Here is a 21,800-nt window from a genome sequence, read left to right as displayed (position 1 = left end):
AGGATTGCTGATATAGGGTACTCACTGGATGAAAATCCTTAGAAAGAGCTTACCTAGATCTTGACCGATCAGATGGTGGACTCGAATGCAGCTTCCAATTGGTCACCATCATTTTCAGTCAGAAGGTTTCTCAGATTCCCAGTGAAGGGACCATGGTTATTGCTGTCAAAAAGTGTGTGTGAAAAATTTTTCTGCAGTGCATCAAAACTTTTGCAACCTTATTTATTTGATTGGTGTTTTACACTGTGCTCAGTAATGATTCATGTATACATGTACAACTGTGGCTTACATCATGGTGGGAGGAAAACAGGCATACCTCAGAGAAACCCAAGACCACCCCACGAAACCCACTAGGGGCCATCATATTTTACCTGTCATTGCATACATGTATTCAGGGGCTGTCTTATTTTACCTTTCGCTGTGCACCTGTGTTTAGGGGCTGTCATATTTTACCTGTTGCTGTGTACATGTGTGTAGAGGCCATCATATTTTACCTGTCATATACATGTATTCAGGGATCATTGTTTCATTACCTGTCACTGTCTATTCAGGTATCATTATGTCATTAGCTGTCACTGTCTATTCAGGGATACTATATATCCAGTCACATATACTATACTGAATTGATAAATAAATTAGGCAAGCACTGGTTTTCTTTGTCCTTGTATTTCATTCAGGTTAATTGTATACATGAGATTTTTATGATTTATTAAGAATTTGTCTAATTATTTAGACAAGATCAATGCGCATTGAGCTGTGCGCAAATCTTCACTCGTTTGATAACCTCTGTGAATGGGAATAAGGTCAGCTATAATGACAACCAAGAGCTACTGCTTAATGCAGAGGTACTTGTATGACAATGAGCATAAATTACACGCACTTCTGTCTTTGTTGAGATATTGTCAGGTATTTCCTGAATGAGATATTTTATTAGATTTATAACCCCATTGCTTTGTGCCGTTATACCTGTGTACAGGTGCATTATAGGTGCACCAGGGATGGATTAACATACATGCCCTCAGGGGTTAGACAGTTTGATGGGTGTTAGCATTCATACAATTATTGAACAAAATGGCTCCAAGCGAGGTGTAAGCAATTTATGAAGTTAAACTCTGCCACGTTACTTCATGTACTTAGCTGCACTGGTTCTTTACTCATTTCTTACTTATATATGTATTTGTTATTTAAAAAGTAAGTTGTAGACAGTTTTGACAAAAAATCATTTTATGAGTTAGTTCCCTGAGGGCGAACATTTTTCATCATACACAGTGCCAAGATGACAGTTGTATACTGTACATATGCATATATATAGTTGTTGTGCCCTCTGACATGTTTGGTTTTGTGCACTAAGCCGGGATGAGAATTGTCAGCTGATCAGCTGATTACAAAGGAAATCGGGATTTTCAAAATATCTAATCCTTGACCAATATGGCCAAACCTCATTGGTGCCAGCTACATGTATTTCAACAATTTGACCTGAATTTATTAGAAAGTGTTCTCTTCCCTGCCCAAACATATTGTGATACAGAGCATTATTCTGTGATATAGAATGAAGTCAGACTGCTTAGAAGTTACAGTACGTGTATGAAACTGACGTTTCAGTATGTGGTGTTTGGTTCAGAAGGGAATTTCACTCCTACGAAAAGGGTCACTTTCATGAATATTTGTTGTTTATAAAGGAGAAACAGTGCAAGTAACTATTGAATGCACACATACTGTACATGTACATGTAAGACAGATAGTTAGACAAACAGACAGACAGACAGACATTGTCCAGAGTGCAGTACATGTAAATGCATAGCCATATTTGTGGCCAACTTGTCACCTTTAACAAATGTTCTCCTATTCAACCTGTTTAGTCTGCGTGGAGTGTACCTAATTGATTGACAGACAAACATCTGAACTACACATCCAAGATTCTTTAAAGCGTCTGTAAAAGCACATGCTGCACAGGTAAGTGCCTGCATGGTGTTAAAGTAATGAGGTTTTTTAAAGTTCAAGAAACAATTATTTTAGATAAAATCATGACAATTTATAAAAGGGAGCGCTTTTCTTTTCCTACATATGTGTAACTTCTGAACGTATCCTTGTTAAAAATAAAAATAAAAAACGCTTCATGAGAAATAGATGGACAAAGGTTTGTGTACATGTAAGTGAGCTGAGGCTGGTGTACTCTTTCCTGCCAAGGTCTAAACCCTTCACCCCCCTGGCTTCTCAGAGATGTTAGGAATCCCCTGGGGCCAGATGTAAGATACATGAGCAGAGATCAGGTGGATTTCACCTGTCAGGCTCTAATAAACCATCCTCTTAAAATACCATGTTACAACAGCAGATCAGTTTATCAGCTGGCTCCAAGCACAATGGGTTATCCATGTGTGGGTGCTAAGTGGGGCAAGGCTGGGTTAGCAGATCAATATTACCAAACTAATCACTTTAAAAACAATATGCTTTGAAAGATACTCCAAAGAAAAACTGATTCTATTTTTTGTTACATTGTAAACAATACATTGCATAGGCCCTGTGCTTACATGTCAGACAGCATAACATTGAAACAAAATGCATGAAAAGTGACTATAGAAGCAAAACCAAACCAACCCATGCTGGATTTGATACATAGTTTTCAAGGGGTTTCTTGATTTTAATCTATGAAATGTTTTGAAGAAGAGGAGCAGGACATGACTCCAGCAACAATTAAGAACCCACTGAGAATTTAAATTTTAAGCTCTCCTTGTTTGTGAGGCTTTCCTTGGTGACATGTACAGTGTATGCCTATGTGTGTTTACTGAGGATCAGATGACATACATGTAAGACAGGGATAACAATTGTAAAGACAGAATCTGCTTATACTGTTGATGTCTACACACTGTGACTTGAGTGCATATATACATGTACTTGTTTCATCAGGATGAGAGTAGGATGAGGAGGCACTGTGAGGACATGTAGGATTAGCATAGGATGTGAATATAGGATCGTGTTATAGTGTATTGTTTGTATGAATGTTTGATCATCAGGCTGAGAGTAGGATGAAGAGGCAATGTGAGGACATGTAAGATTAGCATAGGATGTGAATATAGGATCGTGTTATAGTCTTTTGTTTGTATGAATGTTTGATCATCAGGCTGAGAGTAGGATGAAGAGGCAATGTGAGGACATGTAGGATTAGCATAGGATGTGAATATAGGATCAGATTATAGTGTATTGTTTGTATGAATGTTTGATCATCAAGATGACTGTAGGATGAAGAGGCAATGTGAGGACATGTAGGATTAGCATAGGATGTGAATATAGGATCGTGTTATAGTGTATTGTTTGTATGAATGTTTGATCATCAGGCTGAGAGTAGGATGAAGAGGCACTGTGAGGACATGTAGGATTATCATAGGATGTGAATATAGGATCGGGTTATAGTCTTTTGTTTGTATGAATGTTTGATCATCAGGCTGAGAGTAGGATGAAGAGGCAATGTGAGGACATGTAGGATTAGCATAGGATGTGAATATAGGATCGGGTTATAGTGTATTGTTTATATGAATGTTTGATCATCAGGCTGAGAGTAGGATGAAGAGGCAATGTGAGGACATGTAGGATTAGCATAGGATGTGAATATAGGATCGTGTTATAGTGTATTGTTTATATGAATGTTTGATCATCAGGCTGAGAGTAGGATGAAGAGGCAATGTGAGGACATGTAGGATTAGCATAGGATGTGAATATAGGATCGGGTTATAGTGTATTGTTTGTATGAATGTTTGATCATCAGGCTGAGAGTGGGATGAAGAGGCAATGTGAGGACATGTAGGATTAGCATAGGATGTGAATATAGGATCGGGTTATAGTGTATTGTTTGTATGAATGTTTGATCATCAGGATGAGAGTAGGATGAAGAGGCAATGTGAGGACATGTAGGATTAGCATAGGATGTGAATATAGGATCGGGTTATAGTGTGTTGTTTGTATGAATGTTTGAACATCAGGATGACTGTAGGATGAAGAGGCAATTTGAGGACATGTACATGTAGGATTAGCATAGGATGTGAATATAGGATCAGGTTATAGTGTATTGTTTGTATGGATGTTTGATCATCAGGATGAGAGTAGTATGAAGAGGCAATGTGAGGACATGTAAGATTAGCATAGGATGTGAATATAGGATCAGATTATAGTGTATTGTTTGTATGAATGTTTGATCATCAAGATGACTGTAGGATGAAGAGGCAATGTGAGGACATGTAGGATTAGCATAGGATGTGAATATAGGACCGGGTTATAGTGTATTGTTTGTATGAATGTTTGAACATCAGGATGAGAGTAGGATGAGGAGGCAATGTGAGGACATGTAGGATTAGCATAGGATGTGAATATAGGATCAGGTTATAGTGTATTATGTGTATGAATGTTTGATGAGGATAAGTGTAGGATAAAGAGGCAATGTGAGGACTTAGCTTTGCTTTATACTTTGCTGTTTTAAAACCAATATCACCCAGAAGGCTCTTTATGAAGATGGATTGACTGTTGAGCCTGTCAGCAGAAGCTAAAAGTAATGTCTGGAGAGATTAGTGAGGGTTGGCAAGGGGCCTGACTCTATTATCACACCCTTGGCCACATGGGGGTCTGACAGAGGTCCTGTGGTTGGAGTATTGAGGGGGAGGGAGAGGAGTGATAGGAGATTTATTACATCATTGCCATACAGTCACATGTGGCACATTTTATACTGAATTACCTGCATGTAGTTCCTTCTATGTAATGTACATTTACAGGTGACCATGTATATACATGTATATTAATATTGAGGCCAATTAAACATTCAAAGATCCAATTTAGTTTCTTCAAGACATTGCATGATTGAAAGATTCTAGACCAATTAGTAACAGATCCTCCAAAGCCTGCTGACAAGACTGTTGAGCAGCCTAGTCTGTGAACATTGCCTGATGTGCTAAGAAAGAGATCTATGTGTCCATCTGTCAGCCAGCCTGAAACTAACTGTCAGCTCCCACTGTATACATGTCCCTGGTATACCCACAAAAACAGCTCCTCAGGCCCAGGGGACAGATGGGGGAATATTACCCTTGAAGTGATAAGGGTGAGGTAAACCTGGCCTCTCTAGACAAAGAGAGACTAAGGCTGTAACACTCACAAATGCAGCTAACATTTTAGCAGCTATGAAAATGGTGGAAGCAGTCTGACAATACAGATGCACCTGAGGTATCCATTTTACAGGACCTGGCCTGAGAATGAGCAGAATCAGCATTCCCTGACTCTCCGGAGTTCAAGCTTGTTTGGAGGAGACAAGGTGGGACTCTGACAAACTGACACAGCTAAAAGGTCTGATTTTATGGTATATGCTAGACTGAATAGTCATCTTGCATAGTTGGATCTGCTGTTAGCAGCCACCGTAAAATCATGTATTGTAGCTGCGTTAGTCTACAAGAGCCCCGACCTTACCTGTGTCTTACACAGGACTCCCGAAATGCTGATTTGGCTTGTTGAAGGCACAGTACAATTCAACACATGTATATGTATGCAAACTTAGTACAGTGCAAAGTTTGTTGAATGATTAATTTGATGAATAAAACTTTATGTCTGCAACTTTGCATTATTTTTCCTTAACAAAGTCAGATTTATTATGGTGAACATACATGACACATTGACAAGACACTTGAGTAAATGTTCCCATTGCTCCATGTGTGTTTAATACCAGGTAGGGTGTTAATGAAATGTTAGGTGTTTCATTGCAAATCTCTTACTACGTGCGTGTAATTGTCCCTGCCATGCACCAGATTGCATAACTATTCTGAGAGTCAATTTCGTTTGGAATGTTGTTGTTTTGTTTTTTTATGTCTGGTACATGTACATGTAATTATAGAACGTAATTGTTTTTCACAAAATTGTATGTACTTGTAAATGATTTATGACCCCTTTTTGGCCCTTCACTCTCAGTAGTGTCATGAATAAAGATGCAGTCTTGAGCATAATATTGACAAGATAGATTATGTTATGACACATGTACTAAGTGACACTGTGTTTAATTTTCTACCCCCAAAAATGCACGAGAAAAACATTCAGAAATACTAAAAATGACAAAATGTGAGTGTGTTGTGAAGTTTCCTTCCCAGTGTATGTCTCATACCTGATTTTAACAAGCTTATTGACCCCAGAGGGGCCCCCCATGGATGCGGCGGCCAAAGATTGATATGGCTGTATCATGGATTGCAAGTACCCGCGTTGCAATTGGGCAAAACTTAGTGTTAGTGAAATATTCTTAAAGTGAACATCAAGTCCACCCTATGTACTCATAGACAATGTCCACCCTATGTACTCATAGACAATGTCCACCCTATGTACTCATAGACAATGTCCACCCTATGTACTCATAGACAATGTCCACCCTGTGTACTCATAGACAATGTCCACCCTGTGTACTCATAGACAATGTCCACCCTGTGTACTCATAGACAATGTCCACCCTGTGTACTCATAGACAATGTCCACCCTATGTACTCATAGACAATGATATAGGTCACACTTATCACCCAAAAATATGGGAAAAATTCTGTCAAGTTTTGAAAGCCGAGAAAATGAAATTCAGCGTTCGGGATGTAGCACAGATGGACAATCCACGCCGAGTAGCCATGTTGCAGAAGCCCTTATGAAATTGGCCAATCACTAGCGCTGAAAGCAGCACGTGATAATTTGTCACGTCAAAAAACCTGTTAGCTCTCATTTGTCAGTGTGGTGTCTTATAGTGGAGAGACAGATATTGATGCAATAAATTGGATTTCGTGGTTAGTTTAAATGTTAAACTGATGCATTTTGAACCACACATTTGTGAGCAGGGAACTGAGAAGGGCTGCCCGTCTCACAATGGGTACGTGTTGGGCAGAAGACTGCAGTAACTTGTCAGGGTGACCTGGCAAGGAAACCGTCTTGGGAGAGTCATTGCTTAAAGAAAAATATTGCAACTTTGCATTATTTTTCCTTAACAAAGTCAGATTTATTACGAAATATCTCCTCAAGATCTGAGTGAAAGTGTCTGTTGTCAATCAAGGTCCTGCTATGTTCAGTAAATTCCCTAGTCGGTACAGCCACCGAGGCCTAGGCCTCACCCTTTGCCGGACCAGGATGAGCAGGACAACTAACACATGACGTTTGTGTCCACAAATATCGTCTTGACCGAGTGCCAGACTAGAAGAAACATCTGCCCTTTGAACTCAGGAGAGAGCTGATACTCTTTAAATGGGTATCAGGTGTTAATGTTGTTTTTCACATCGTTTAATACGGATGGTACAGGAGAGCTGTTAGGTTTTGTGACGTCACTCAAATAACATGGCAAATTGGCGTCACCAAATGAGTGGCCAGGTACTGAGGATTGTTTGCTATTTATTTTATTAATGATGGTGTAGAATTTTTAAAATATTTTTAAAACATTTCTGGAATATTACTTTATTAATTAATTTAGATTGAGTGGGTGTTCACTGTAAACTGTAAAGGAGATTTATACATGTACCTGATTGATTAAGGAGACATATTGCCAATAGCGAAAACATTGTGCTGCTATTTTAAATATTGTCCACGTAAAGCCCTCCAGAAGCCTACTGACTTGTATGGAACAATCAAATGTTCAGTTTTATCCAGGTTTCCCTTCGACCATCAACTCATTCAAGTCGCTATGTTTAGAAACAAGGCAGAAGATTGACTTTTTTGACTGTTACCTCCCTTTGTAGTGTAGACGACTGGAGATGTTTAACGAATTTGAAGATCAGACATGGTATTGTGTTGTGATTATGTAGTTTACCATGTAATGTACACGTGACTTCAATTTTGACGACAGATTGTTGGAAATTACAAATACACTATAATTCATTATAATTGTTAGAATGGAAGATCATATTTGGTTTACTAGTCTCATAATTCTCTGTCAGTCTGTGGTAATGTTGTGTTTCATGCACAATCCACATGCCAAGGTTGCATTGTCGTCATTTTTGTGCTTCCTCGTTTGCAGGTTATCTTGTTGGCTGACAGGTTTAGACGATTGATGGAATTCCCATTTTTAATTTTTGTTCATTGAGATTTAACACTAAATACAGACCCAGAGCATTTAGTTAGGACTCAGATCTATCTCATTTTTGTATCTAGCTGAACCAACACAAAAATTCTGAATTCCTTTGGGCAAAATGTCACTTAACTCCATAATCCATCCCGTGGGCTGTTGTCACTTGTAATGTAAATGATTCTTCAGTGCAGTATTGTACACTAAATGAAAAAATAAATAAGCAGTTACACGTATGTAAATATTTCTTCATATATGGGTACATTATAATACATACACAAATCAGGTGTTGACGGATTTGATGACATTTGTTCAAGAATAAGGAAATTTTTTATGGTTTTAGTTAACCAATTTTAACAATTTTTTTTCTCCAGACAAAGCTGGCGCGGAAGTTTCGCATCCAAGGCATTCCAGCGCTCATAATACTGGACGCAGATGCGGGGACAGTGATCACAACAAGCGGGGTCGCCAAGGTTACCAACGACCCATCTGGGGCAGAGTTTCCATGGAAACCCAAATTGTTCAGTGACATAATCAAAGGGAAACTGTTAAAGAACAAAGTAGGAGAAGTGGATGCCACGACCGCCCTTAACGGGAAGGTGGTGGGACTGTACTTCTCGGCTCACTGGGTAAGACAAAATTTGATAAAAAACTTTCTCCTGCACCATCATGGTGGACTTCTTGAAAATGTGATACCACATGTAAACTGACTGAGAAGGATTAAGAGTTTAAAGTGTCTGTACATGGGTTAATCAACACTTCAAACAAAGGCTAAGGCTATGTTAGAAATCTGAGTTTTAAAGTTTCTATTGATTTTTGTGATGTTTAAAAAAAAATTTGTATGAAACTGTGCATAAAGTGCAGGGTAGAAACAAATGCACACCGCTTACAGTGATTTAAAATTAATTATAATTTGGTCAGAGCTTCGTCATAGTAGAAGTTGTTATGTAGATGTATAAAGGCTCAAACATCATACAACTACGCCCATGTACAGGGTGTGTCCATCCTGAGGTTAATTATAAGTTTGCAGGAATTTTGCACATGTGTACATCCTCTGACCTCTGACCTCTCATTTTTCTTGCCAGCTCATAAATCCATTGGGTTACACCTTTTGGGAAAATGTAAGGCCTTACCAAGTGTACATATATATAGCCGCACCATTGTCGGACCATGTTATTTTCTGATCTGGGCTCACACCTTGATAAGGCACACAGGTCTACATGGTACATGTTGGCACTGGAACAGTATCCTTATCTGTCAAGCTCAATACAATGTTGTACTGAGAAGATCAGTTAGCTGTGACAGGTAGTAGGGTAGGATGGACTTATCTCTACCTCTGTTCCCAGCCTGCTGGTGTATAGACTTTCTGTTATGTACATGTATTAGACAACTAGACACCTGACGTGTTACTCTCTAAAAGTCCACACCTCGTTCTGATTGGCAGATAACACTTTGGACAGGCTCCAGAAACCTGTGGTGCAGCCAGTTGTCTCACAAGGGGCAATCACTCTTTCATGCTCAACTCTAAGAGACTGTTAACATATCTCCATGATTTTATGTATGCACGTGTATCTATGCTTCGTGTTTTACGTCATACTTCACAATTTTTTGGTCATATGACGACGACCGGTGATTTTAGGCTTAAAGTGAATAATCATTAGGGCACTGGTCCATCTGTCGTTGAATCCCAAACTCCTAATCTTGGACAGGAAGTTTGTGGGAATTAGTGGCCTACTGATCTATGGCTATGTTGGTGAAATGGTTGGCAACAGTTTAGGGCTATTTTGGTGGTTTTACTTGATGCCTGTTGGCAAGCATGTCTTCCACCTTATACATGTACACGTAAATGATGTTCGTATATGTGTTTTCTGGAAAAGGGGATTTCAACAGATGGATTAATACCTGAATATTGTACTGGTACTGAATTCAATTCATTAGCTGAACCCAAGCTCTACATGTACAAGAAAACTTTTGTTTTTTTGTCCATCTTATGGCCAGTGTCTCTTTAACATGATGCTAATCCGAGATAGTTAGTGCAGTTTTCCTTTAGAAGTTAACACATGCACATGTACATGTAAGTTGATTCCGGTTACGGACCTAAAATTCCATCTCGCAAAGAAGTGCATTTTTAGAGGAAAACAAATTTCATGAACAAAAGTGCTATTTTTGATGCTGAAGCTTACATGTTTCCAGTAGGAAATCATCCGACTTTCCAAACCGTCTTCAAAGCGCCTGTCTTAGATCAATAGAACATTCAGAATCATAATCATTTACAGGACATGTACTTTGTAGGTTGAATTTCTTGTCAGTAAGATGCTGCCACATTAAAGGAACTTGGGATCTTCAACACCACCAGCGATGTTAATTGTGACTTCTGCAATTTGAGCTGGAGTTTCAAGCTGAAGGTCTGCTTTAATAGGAAATGCATCAGTTATCATCTTACTATCATTATGTCACCATTTACAGCATGTCCTTGCCACTGTGTGGCTGCAATATTGCTGAAGTGGTGTTAGGCCACAGCCATTCATTCATTATCTGTTGTTGTGCCAAACATTCACATGGCATTAAGCCACAGCCATTCATCCATTCTGTGTTATTGTGCCAAACTTTTACATGGCATTAAGCCACAATCATTCATCTATTCTGTGTTATTGTGCCAAACATTCACATGGTGTTAAGCCACAATCATTCATCCATTCTGTGTTATTGTGCCAAACATTCACATGGTGTTAAGCCACAATCATTCATCCATTCTGTGTTATTGTGCCAAACATTCACATGGTGTTAAGCCACAGCCATTCATCCATTCTGTGTTATTGTGCCAAACTTTTACATGGCATTAAGCCACAATCATTCATCTATTCTGTGTTATTGTGCCAAACATTTACATGGTGTTAAGCTACAATCAATCACTCTTTATGTGTTATTGTGCCAAACATTTACATGGTGTTAGGCCACAGCCATTCATCCATTCTTTGTTATTGTGCCAAACATTTACATGGTGTTAAGCCACAATCATTCATCTATTCAGTGTTATTGTGTCAAACATTCACATGGTGTTAAGCCACAATCCTTCATTCATTGTACCAAACATTTACATGGTGTTAAGCCACAATCATTTATCCATTCTGTGTTAATGTGTCAAACATTCACATGGCGTTAAGCCACAACCCTTCATTCATTGTGCCAAACATTTACATGGTGTTAAGCCACAATCATTCATCCATTCTGTGTTATTGTGCCAAACATCCACATGGTGTTAAGCTACAATCATTCACTCATTATGTGTTATTGTGCCAAACATTTACATGGTGTTAGGCCACAGCCATTCATCCATTCTGTGTTATTGTGCCAAACATTTACATGGTGTTAAGCCACAATCATTCATCTATTCTGTGTTATTGTGTCAAACATTTACATGGTGTTAAGCCACAATCATTCATCTATTCTGTGTTATTGTGTCAAACATTCACATGGTGTTAAGCCACAATCATTCATTCATTGTACCAAACATTTACATGGTGTTAAGCCACAATCATTTATCCATTCTGTGTTATTGTGTCAAACATTCACATGGCGTTAAGCCACAATCATTCATTCATTGTGCGAAACATTTACATGGTGTTAAGCCACAATCATTCATCCATTCTGTGTTATTGTGCCAAACATTCACATGGTGTTAAGCCACAATCATTCATTCATTGTGCCACACATTTACATGGTGTTAAGCCACAATCATTCATCCATTCTGTGTTATTGTGCCAAACATCCACATGGTGTTAAGCTACAATCATTCACTCATTATGTGTTATTGTGCCAAACATTTACATGGTGTTAGGCCACAGCCATTCATCCATTCTGTGTTATTGTGCCAAACATTTACATGGTGTTAAGCCACAATCATTCATCTATTCTGTGTTATTGTGTCAAACATTTACATGGTGTTAAGCCACAATCATTCATCTATTCTGTGTTATTGTGTCAAACATTCACATGGTGTTAAGCCACAATCATTCATTCATTGTACCAAACATTTACATGGTGTTAAGCCACAATCATTTATCCATTCTGTGTTATTGTGTCAAACATTCACATGGCGTTAAGCCACAATCATTCATTCATTGTGCCAAACATTTACATGGTGTTAAGCCACAATCATTCATCCATTCTGTGTTATTGTGCCAAACATTCACATGGTGTTAAGCCACAATCGTTCATTCATTGTGCCAAACATTTACATGGTGTTAAGCTACAATCATTCTTCTATTCTGTGTTATTGTGCCAAACATTTACATGATATTAGGCCACAGCCATTCATCCATTCTGTGTTATTGTGCCAAACATTTACATGGTGTTAAGCCACAATCATTCATCTATTCTGTGTTATTGTGTCAAACATTCACATGGCGTTAAGCCACAATCATTCATTCATTATAACAAACATTTACATGGTGTTGAGCCACAGTCATTTATCCATTCTGTGTTATTGTGTCAAACATTCACATGGCGTTAAGGCACAATCATTCATTCATTGTGCCAAACATTTACATGGTGTTAAGCCACAATCATTCATCCATTCTGTGTTATTGTGCCAAACATCCACATGGTGTTAAGCCACAATCATTCATCCATTCTGTGTTATTGTGCCAAACATTTACATCGTGTTAAGCCACAATCATTCATCTATTCTGTGTTATTGTGCCAAACATTAACATGGTGTTAAGCCACAATCATTCACCCATTCTGTGTTATTGTGCCAAACATTCACATGACATTAAGCCACAATCATTCATTTATTCATTCTGTGTTATTGTGCCAAACATTCACATCGCATTAAGCCACAATCATTCATTCATTCTGTGTTATTGTGCCAAACATTCACATGGCATTAAGCCACAGTCATTCATCTATTCTGTGTTATGGTGTCAAACATTCACATGGCGTTAAGCCACAATCATTCATTCATTGTACCAAACATTTACATGGTGTTAAGCCACAATCATTCATCCGTTCTGTGTTATTGTGCCAAACATTCACATGGCATTAGGCCACAGTCATTTATCTATTCTGTGTTATGGGGTCAAACATTCACATGGCATTAAGCCACAATCATTCATTCATTGTGCCAAACATTCACGTGGCATTAAGCCACATTCATTCATTCATTATATGTTATTGTGCTAAAACATTCACATGTTAAACTTACAACCATGATAGTTTGATGGAGCATTAATTTAATGGCTATCAACCAATCATACCAGGGTTTTTTATTCGTTTGATGTTTTTTTTTAGTGTCTTCTTGATGGTATATATTTCCTGTAGCCTATGGAAATGTATTAACCCTGTGAAGCCGTAAACCGAATTCCCCTCCAGCTGCCCAAGTGTTTTTTCTGTTTTTATTCTATGTACCATCACTGATGGATGTGATGAACTGGGAAGGAGTTAAATCTAATGGACCAGTAGCCAATGAAAATAAATCACCCATTTCTTGCTTTAGCAAATTGAAGCAATTGATTTTATAGCTCATAATGAGTTCCCTTGTTGATAGACACATTTGCACCTCATCGATTTTGCTTGAAGAAATGGCAAACAAGATAAAAACAATAAAATGCCTGTGAGCGGCAATTTATCTTGTTCCATTACATGACCCACTGGTCGAATCCAACTGGGTTAATCTGATCTGCGTGAAGGATCCGTTTTTAATATATATACTAGTAAATCAGTAGGAAAGAAGACTGACAAAATTGAGACATTTTATTTTATCTGATGTATTATCTGATTTATTGTGTATAATACATGTACCTCTTCAGCGTTACTTGAGACAGCATGTAGATGCAGTGAATTCCATCAGATTGTGGATGTCCTTGAGACGGGGATTAAGTAACATTATCATCCCTAGGACATCCACAGCTCTTGCTGGCCTTTATGTGCCTGTTATGAAACTCACAGTGGTCTCAAACAGTTTTCATCACTTGAATAAGTGCTATACATGTGTGTATGTATATCCAGTTTACAATTGTACCAGATAACTGTAATAATGTTAAATATATACATGTATATACATGTATTTGTGCATTTTGTACCCTTGGGCACTTACACATGTATCTTTTTAATATAGAATGTATTATAAAGGGGACTTCGGACCCAGGGGTCGGAGGGGCTTCAGTCCACAGACAAAACCCTTCTTCTAGAAAGCAACCACTTAGCACATAGGCAGACTCCTGGACCCTCACCTAGGTTCGAGGCTTAGACCCCAATGAGGAAATGGCTCCATTGTTCCTGATATGCACTTCTGCTATCCCAGAAACAGTGAATTACCGGAGTGGCCTGCAGGCCTGAAATGATGCTGTTAAGTTGTGGTTGAGTTAGTGTAAGCTGGTGCTTGTTTAGAGAGTAAAGGAGTAGGGGGTGTAGTGGTCTGGAAGGTGTGTTAACCCCACCAGGAAGTAATCTAGATGGGTAGTTTTACTTGTACCCTCCAGGGACAGGGAATAAACCATGGAATTATGCAGAATATCACAGCTGCTAATGTAAACCAGGGTTAAGTAAGGCTCCAGCTGAATTGGTGCCTGTTCCAACCAACTCACCACTTTATACACATGAGAGAATGAGTAGGGACCACATAGGGAAGTACTGAAAAATTTAAATCAAAGCTGCTTGAGGCTGAGTCTGAAAAGCCAGTTTTGACATTTATAAGTCAAAATGTAGTCAACTATAATATCATGAGATATTATATATCAGATCAGTATAAAAACCCATTAAAAACTGTCCACAAAAAGGAGTTGGATTTATTTTTCGAGATTTTTTTCAACTCGGAAAATGCATTTGGAACTTTGGATTGTATGGATAGTCTATCTGACCATATTGGCAAAATTGATGTCACATCAGGTTTTTGCCATGCACATAGGAATGCTCTGTCCGAGTGGAGTTTTAAGGAAAACATACTGATGTGACATCACGGATACCCTTTGGGTGACTACAGACCACCATGGAATCTGGATGTGACATCACGGATACCCTTTGACTACAGACCACCATAGGTTCCGATCTTTTAAAACCATTTTACTCGGTTGGAAAAAGTTTTTTTTTTCTTTTTAAATTGAACTATTTTCATGGACAGTATTTAATGATCTTTCACTTGATATGCACTTAATTTTAACATTTTCTTTGCTTTTAAAGTAACACTTAGATTTTAGTTTTTCAAAAATAAGCATTCAAATTTCAAATTTTGCCTTTAATCAGTGGAAACGCTGTGTGGGATTGAAACTGCTCTTGTGTCTTCAATATGATCAGTATTGCAATTGTTCAACATTTCCCCATGTATGCAAGGTGTTTATTCAAGCATATTCTGAAGGCATTATTCTGTACAGAGTGATAAAACTATACTTGTTGTGAGAGCCTGAAATTGGCCAATCCAACCAATGTAGTTTTGTCTCAGAAATCTAAATATGTATAAATTGCGCTGAAAGTTGCTCTTTCATATATGAATAGTTGAGGATTAGGGTAATTAACTAAGCCAAAGTGTATTTTGCAAAAAAAATCTTTGTTCTCACAATCTGTTCATAGAGACAATTGCAGTCAGATGATTGTCTTCTGTTGTAGGGTCACATATAAACAGAATTCATAGGGTCACACATGAACAGAATTCAAAGGGTCACATATAAACAGAATTTATAGGGTCACATATAAACAGAATTTATAGGGTCACATATAAACAGAATTCATAGGGTCACATATAAACAGAATTCATAGTGTCACATATAAACAGAATTTATAGGGTCACATATAAACAGAATTCATAGGGTCACATATAAACAATTCATAGTGTCACATATAAACAGAATTCAAAGGGTCACATATAAACAGAATTTATAGGGTCACATATAAACAGAATTTATAGGGTCACATATAAACAGAATCCATAGGGTCACATATAAACAGAATTCATAGTGTTACATATAAACAGAATTCAAAGGGTCACATGTAAGCAGAATTCATAGGGTCACATATAAACAGAATTCATAGTGTCACATATAAACAGAATTTATAGGGTCACATATAAACAGAATTTATAGGGTCACATATAAACAGAATTTATAGGGTCACATATAAACAGAATTCAAAGGGTCACATATAAACAGAATTCAAAGGGTCACATATAAACAGAATTCATAGGGTCACATATAAACAGAATTCATAATGTCACATATAAACAGAATTCAAAGGGTCACATATAAACAGAATTCTTGTTCTTGTGCATGTACGTGAAGCATGCTAGATATTACAAAATGTAACCATCAGGCTTACTCACTCAGGCCTGTCCACAATGACTATGAAACAAAACAGATGTAAAATTAACTTGAAAGAAAAACAAATGAAATGATGACAGTTGTAATTTGAATAGTTTAGTTCTTTAGTTCATTTTAAATAGTTTAGCCTTGAGTTTAATATCAAGTTCTTTGAAGGACAAAATGACAGTGCCTGTGGAATACTGCAGTGGTACTCCTTGGTTGTGCATCCATGTAGGTCCACTCCTGCCCATGAATCCAGTTGTCCTCACACCCTATAAGTTACCCCCTCACCACTCTCCCTCTTCACTCTCCCTCTATACCCTCCTCTCAGTCCATCCTGACCCCCACTGCTCTAAGCTTTCACCAGCTCTCTTAGATGTCCCAGCTGACTCATTAAAAAGCCATTGGCAAATTATAAATGGTAATTTTTCCATCTGGTGAACTTGTTTGCTGGCTGTGACTTATCAGCCCCATATGCATGGTGTTTAGACAGTGACCCTCTACAGCTCCCCTACCCCCACCCCACCCCTCCCATCAGTCACCCATCACTGATAGCCCCAACCATTAGCCTCTTCAGATATTTACTTTGAAATTCTAAACAGCTAAAGACTGTGCAAGTCAAGTGTTTTTAAAGTACCACACATTTTGGGGCTCTAGTCAGTGTGTCTCTAATTTTAGTGTTGACAGAGAACCAAAGATTTTGTATTCTTGTGTATAATATTGGCCTACCAAGACATTCCGCTGAATGCCCCTTTAAATATAAAATGCATACTGAAGAAAATTTCCAAAACATTGACTTTTGTGCAAATATTGTATTTGATTTCAAAATTCAGCCCCAAAAAGAGAAATTTTTGAGACAAGTAAAGACCATAATATTATTTATTTATTTATTTATTTGATTGGCGTTTTATGCCGTACTCAAGAATATTTCACCTATACGACGGCAGCCAGCATTATGGTAGGAGGAAACTGGGCAGACGAAACCTTTGACCATCCACAGATAGTTGGCAGACCTTCCCACGTATGGCCGGAGATCAAGCCAGCATGAGCTGGACCTGAACTCACAACGACCACATTGGTGAGAGGCTCCTGGGTCATTAAGCAGCGCAAGCGCGCTTAAGCCAACTGAGCCACAGAGGCCCCTGACAATAATCTTACATTTGGTGCTGAATCGTTTAGTTTCAGTCCACATGTACATGAGATTATCGTGCCTTCCAAGCAAATTCCAGGACACCTTATTGAGATCAATAGAACTGTGAGAATTAGGCAAAATGAACAATTTTGTCTTGTGCAAAATGCTACAGTACAGTATTACAGTAATGACAGTACTTTGTATTGAGTTTTAGGCTTTGGAAAGATGGATGAGTTACTATTCATTTTAGTACATGCAGCTTAACCCAAACTTATGCATGCACACAGACAGTGGGCACGTTTTCAAAAGAGCCCGAATGTTTTGTATTAAATTCAGTTGAAAGCAAAATGATAGATCTCCATGTACATGTAGATATATGTATGTATTTTGTGAAGTTGATTAGATGAACACTTTGGGAAAAAGCAAAAGACATTCAAATATATACCGAGATTGCTTTTTTGTACATGTAGCCAATTACATGTGCAATTCTTGTATTCAGGGTAGATTTGAAAGAAAAATAAGCTGCAATCCTCTTTAGAAGATGTAAAGAGGTTGTTGTGATGTCTGCCTACTGGCTAAGCTCAGTTGTATTGCACGGCGTATGTCCACGAAACTTTTACAAACTTCCCTTTGTGTCACGATACCATCTTCACCAGACAAGCTCTTAAGCTGTGGATATCCTGAAAGCTGACGTTGAGTAGTCTTTTAAGTAGATGTACTTACACTGAACAGCTGACAGATTTTGCTGTGGGGTAAAGAAGATGCAGTCTTCAGAAGATGCGCTTTATCACAGCTCAAGGGTGTACAGCCTTGTATGCCTGCAAGTTTTCTGTACACCTTGACAACTGGTAGGGACAGTCTTTGGCAGCTCTGGTCCTTGAATATAGAGATGTAACTTTTTGTCAGGTCCTCTCTTTTTGCAAGTCTCTGAACACCTGGTCCCATACATCATCTTGTTGTGTGTTCTTCGAGGTAAAAATTTAGCATTTTGTGCATTTGTAGAAAGCAGTGCATTTAGTCTATTTAAGGTGTCTACATTCATCTGTTAGACGAGCTCGTTGAGTGTGCATATATTTGTGTATATACATGTGCCTGTATTTGTACACATTTAGGTGTGAACATTGAGTGTGTATGTGTTTTTACACATTTAGGTGTGAACATTGAGTGTGTATGTGTTTTTACACATGTAGGTGTGCACCTTGAGTGTGCATGTATTTGTACACATGTAGGTGTGCACATTGAGTGTGTGTGTATTTGTACACATGTAGTTGTGCATGTATTGTGCGTGTTTGATGCTATGAATCCAAGCAAACCAGTCCAGCATTTGTTTTCATTTTGATTTATGCCATGCCAATTTTTTATGGAAATTTGTTGTTAAAATAATCCTTGATTCAAAAAATTTCAGTTTTTATGGTTTGTATATTTGTAACCATATTCAAAGAGTAGAAGGCTGCATTGCACTCTTGCCTACCCCGGTATCAAACAATGAATAGGAAGAAATGGGCAACTGACATTTTACATAGTCAAGCAAGCCAGCATTCACGGTAGATACAATCTTCCTTGCACTCTGGCCGCTCATTCAGTGAATGGCCAATGTTGACAGATATTATGACAAAACTTTAACCAACTGATATGTTTTCTTACTGAAGTTAAATAATGCACTCTAATTGTGGAATGGCATGATGGATACAACTGCCAAATTGATTATAGGATGAGACTCCAATATCATTTGTGAATACAAATGAACATGCGCACGTTCAGGCTGCCAGTGCCCCAGTCCTCATGATGAATTTGTCGTGCAAAGACCCATCAGTTCAGAGCAGAAGACAGGTGTTCAGGTGAATCGCTTCAACCATGTGTTGACCATTATATTCACAACACAACAGTAGCTGAGATAACCTACACAGCAGACACATTTGACATCCTCTGCCGGATTGGAGAATATATCTGGACCCCATGTGACTGTTGTTGTCCAATGAAAAGCAGAGTATTTTCTCTAATGCGGGATAAATGTATAGACATGTGACATGATTGCATGGTATTGGTACATGCATTTGTCATGTCAACAGGTCAGGTAGCACATACCACTGACGCCAGTTGCGCATAACATGTACCTGTAACTACCTGTAATAAATCTGCTTCACTCCACACTAAAGCTGGCAGCAGACCACCGGTTTAACCTGAGCTCCATTACACAGTATAAAACCAGATGCTGAGTCCCCTTGGTTTATGGGGGTTGCAGCAGGCTGGGGAATAACTGTGGTGAAAAACACCACCCACAGTTAATAGCCCAGGGTAGCTGCCCTACACTCAAGGTGACCCCCCCAACAGGCTAGGACAGCTTATCTTTGCCATGAGGACTAGACAAACAGGCTAGTTGTATCTGTCTTATCACAGGCCAGAGCTGTAAATCTGCCTCTCATAATTATCTCCCTTGATTGCCTGTAAGGGTAATGGTCCATGTACTACAGTGTTATAAGACCGATGTTTTAGGTAGTGACGAACACACATCACCGAACACTGTGTATCCTATGTACACAGTTTCATAGTTTCCTTGGTTTGTGTACGTGGGTATATGTCCTTATAGCTTAATTTTTAACTTACCTTGAAGAAGTACTAGCATGGAGTTTCCGTACATGTTTTGCTGAATGCAGTCAAAGGAAGAGGAAAATCTAGCTGTCACTGCTTCAGTTGGACAAGTTAACAGATCAGCGGAATAAGAAATGAGTTACAAATTAAATTCAGGTTGCACCTCTGTTGCTGAGAAGTCCAGCTCATGCTGGCGTTCTGTCCGGAAGTACATGTGCATGATGAGGCCTTTCAAAATAGTCATGAGTATACTCCCATCTCAGCCCGGTTTTCCTGCTGGCTGCCGTTGTATAAAGGGTATAATGTAGAGTATGGCTTAAAACACCAATCAAATAAGTGAATGAATGAATAAGAATCTATTAGTTTTCTTTGTACATGGATTTAATTTACAAGTAACGTGGATGCAGACATCTACAATGTAGTGAACATCAATATATATGCAAAGAGAGTAAATACTTTTATTACATTTAGTACAATTTTGTAGGAGAAACTATTAGACATGTCAATCCGCTACCCCAGACAACACCTCAGTCCCTATCTTACACCTGTAAGCTGCCTGAGTATGGTCATTTGTGTGATACTTTCGTTGTGTGTAAATCAGACAGGATATATCGGAGAATCTTCTCCTTTGCAGTGTCCACCATGCCGTGCCTTCACCCCGGACCTCATCGGCGTTTACAGCAAAGTGCGCGCAGAGGGGCAAGACTTTGAAGTCATATTTATTAGCAAGGACAGGAGTGCGGAGTCGTTCGCGCAATATTTTGAGACAATGCCCTGGCTAGGCCTTCCCCATGGAGACAAACGGACGGAGGACTTGATCTCACTGTTTGGAGTGGAAGGTACAGTAGCTGTTCAGCCTGTAATATATATGTCAATGTAGTTCATAGAATATTTGAGATGATTTCACTTTTGAGGGGGTGGGGGGGGGTACAGTAACTGTTTAGCCTGTAATACATGCGATTGTAGTTTATGGGCATTTCACTGTTCAGGGTGCAAGGTACAGTAGCTTTTTGGCCCGTAATACATGCGATTGTAGTTTATGGGCATTTCACTGTTCAGGGTGCAAGGTACAGTAGCTGTTTAGCCTGTAATACATGCAATTGTAGTTTATGGAGTATTTGATTTCACTGTTCAGGGTGCAAGGTACAGTAGCTGTTTAGCCTGTAATACATGCGATTGTAGTTTATGGGGCATTTGGGATGATTTCACTGTTCAGGGTGTAAGGTACAGTAGCTGTTTAGCCTGTAATACATGCGATTGTAGTTTATGGGCATTTCACTGTTCAGGGTGCAAGGTACAGTAGCTGTTTAGCCTGTAATACATGCAATTGTAGTTTATGGAGTATTTGATTTCACTGTTCAGGGTGCAAGGTACAGTAGCTGTTTAGCCTGTAATACATGCGATTGTAGTTTATGGGGCATTTGGGATGATTTCACTGTTCAGGGTGTAAGGTACAGTAGCTGTTTAGCCTGTAATACATGCGATTGTAGTTTATGGGCATTTCACTGTTCAGGGTGCAAGGTACAGTAGCTGTTTAGCCCGTAATACATGCGATTGTAGTTTATGGGCATTTCACTGTTCAGGGTGCAAGGTACAGTAGCTGTTTAGCCTGTAATACATGCGATTGTAGTTTATGGGCATTTCACTGTTCAGGGTGCAAGGTACAGTAGCTGTTTATGCGATTGTAGTTTATGGGCATTTCACTGTTCAGGGTGCAAGGTACAGTAGCTGTTTAGCCTGT

At 38.7% G+C, this 21,800-nt stretch overlaps 1 protein-coding gene across 1 annotated transcript in view; it reads left to right on the top strand.

The window, feature by feature from the left end:
- LOC135476285 (nucleoredoxin-like) overlaps nt 1–21,800 on the top strand; it is a 45,189-nt gene that overhangs the window by 18,917 nt on the left and 4,472 nt on the right. The window contains exons 2-3 of the mRNA XM_064756271.1: nt 8,422–8,676; nt 20,694–20,898. Coding sequence (XP_064612341.1) covers nt 8,422–8,676; nt 20,694–20,898 — 460 coding nt within the window. The remainder of the gene's footprint in view (nt 1–8,421; nt 8,677–20,693; nt 20,899–21,800) is intronic.

Source organism: Liolophura sinensis, chromosome 10, assembly GCF_032854445.1.
Source record: "Liolophura sinensis isolate JHLJ2023 chromosome 10, CUHK_Ljap_v2, whole genome shotgun sequence".
In the NCBI taxonomy this organism is placed as follows: Eukaryota; Metazoa; Mollusca; class Polyplacophora; order Chitonida; family Chitonidae; genus Liolophura; species Liolophura sinensis.
This window is presented reverse-complemented; position numbering and strand designations above follow the sequence as displayed.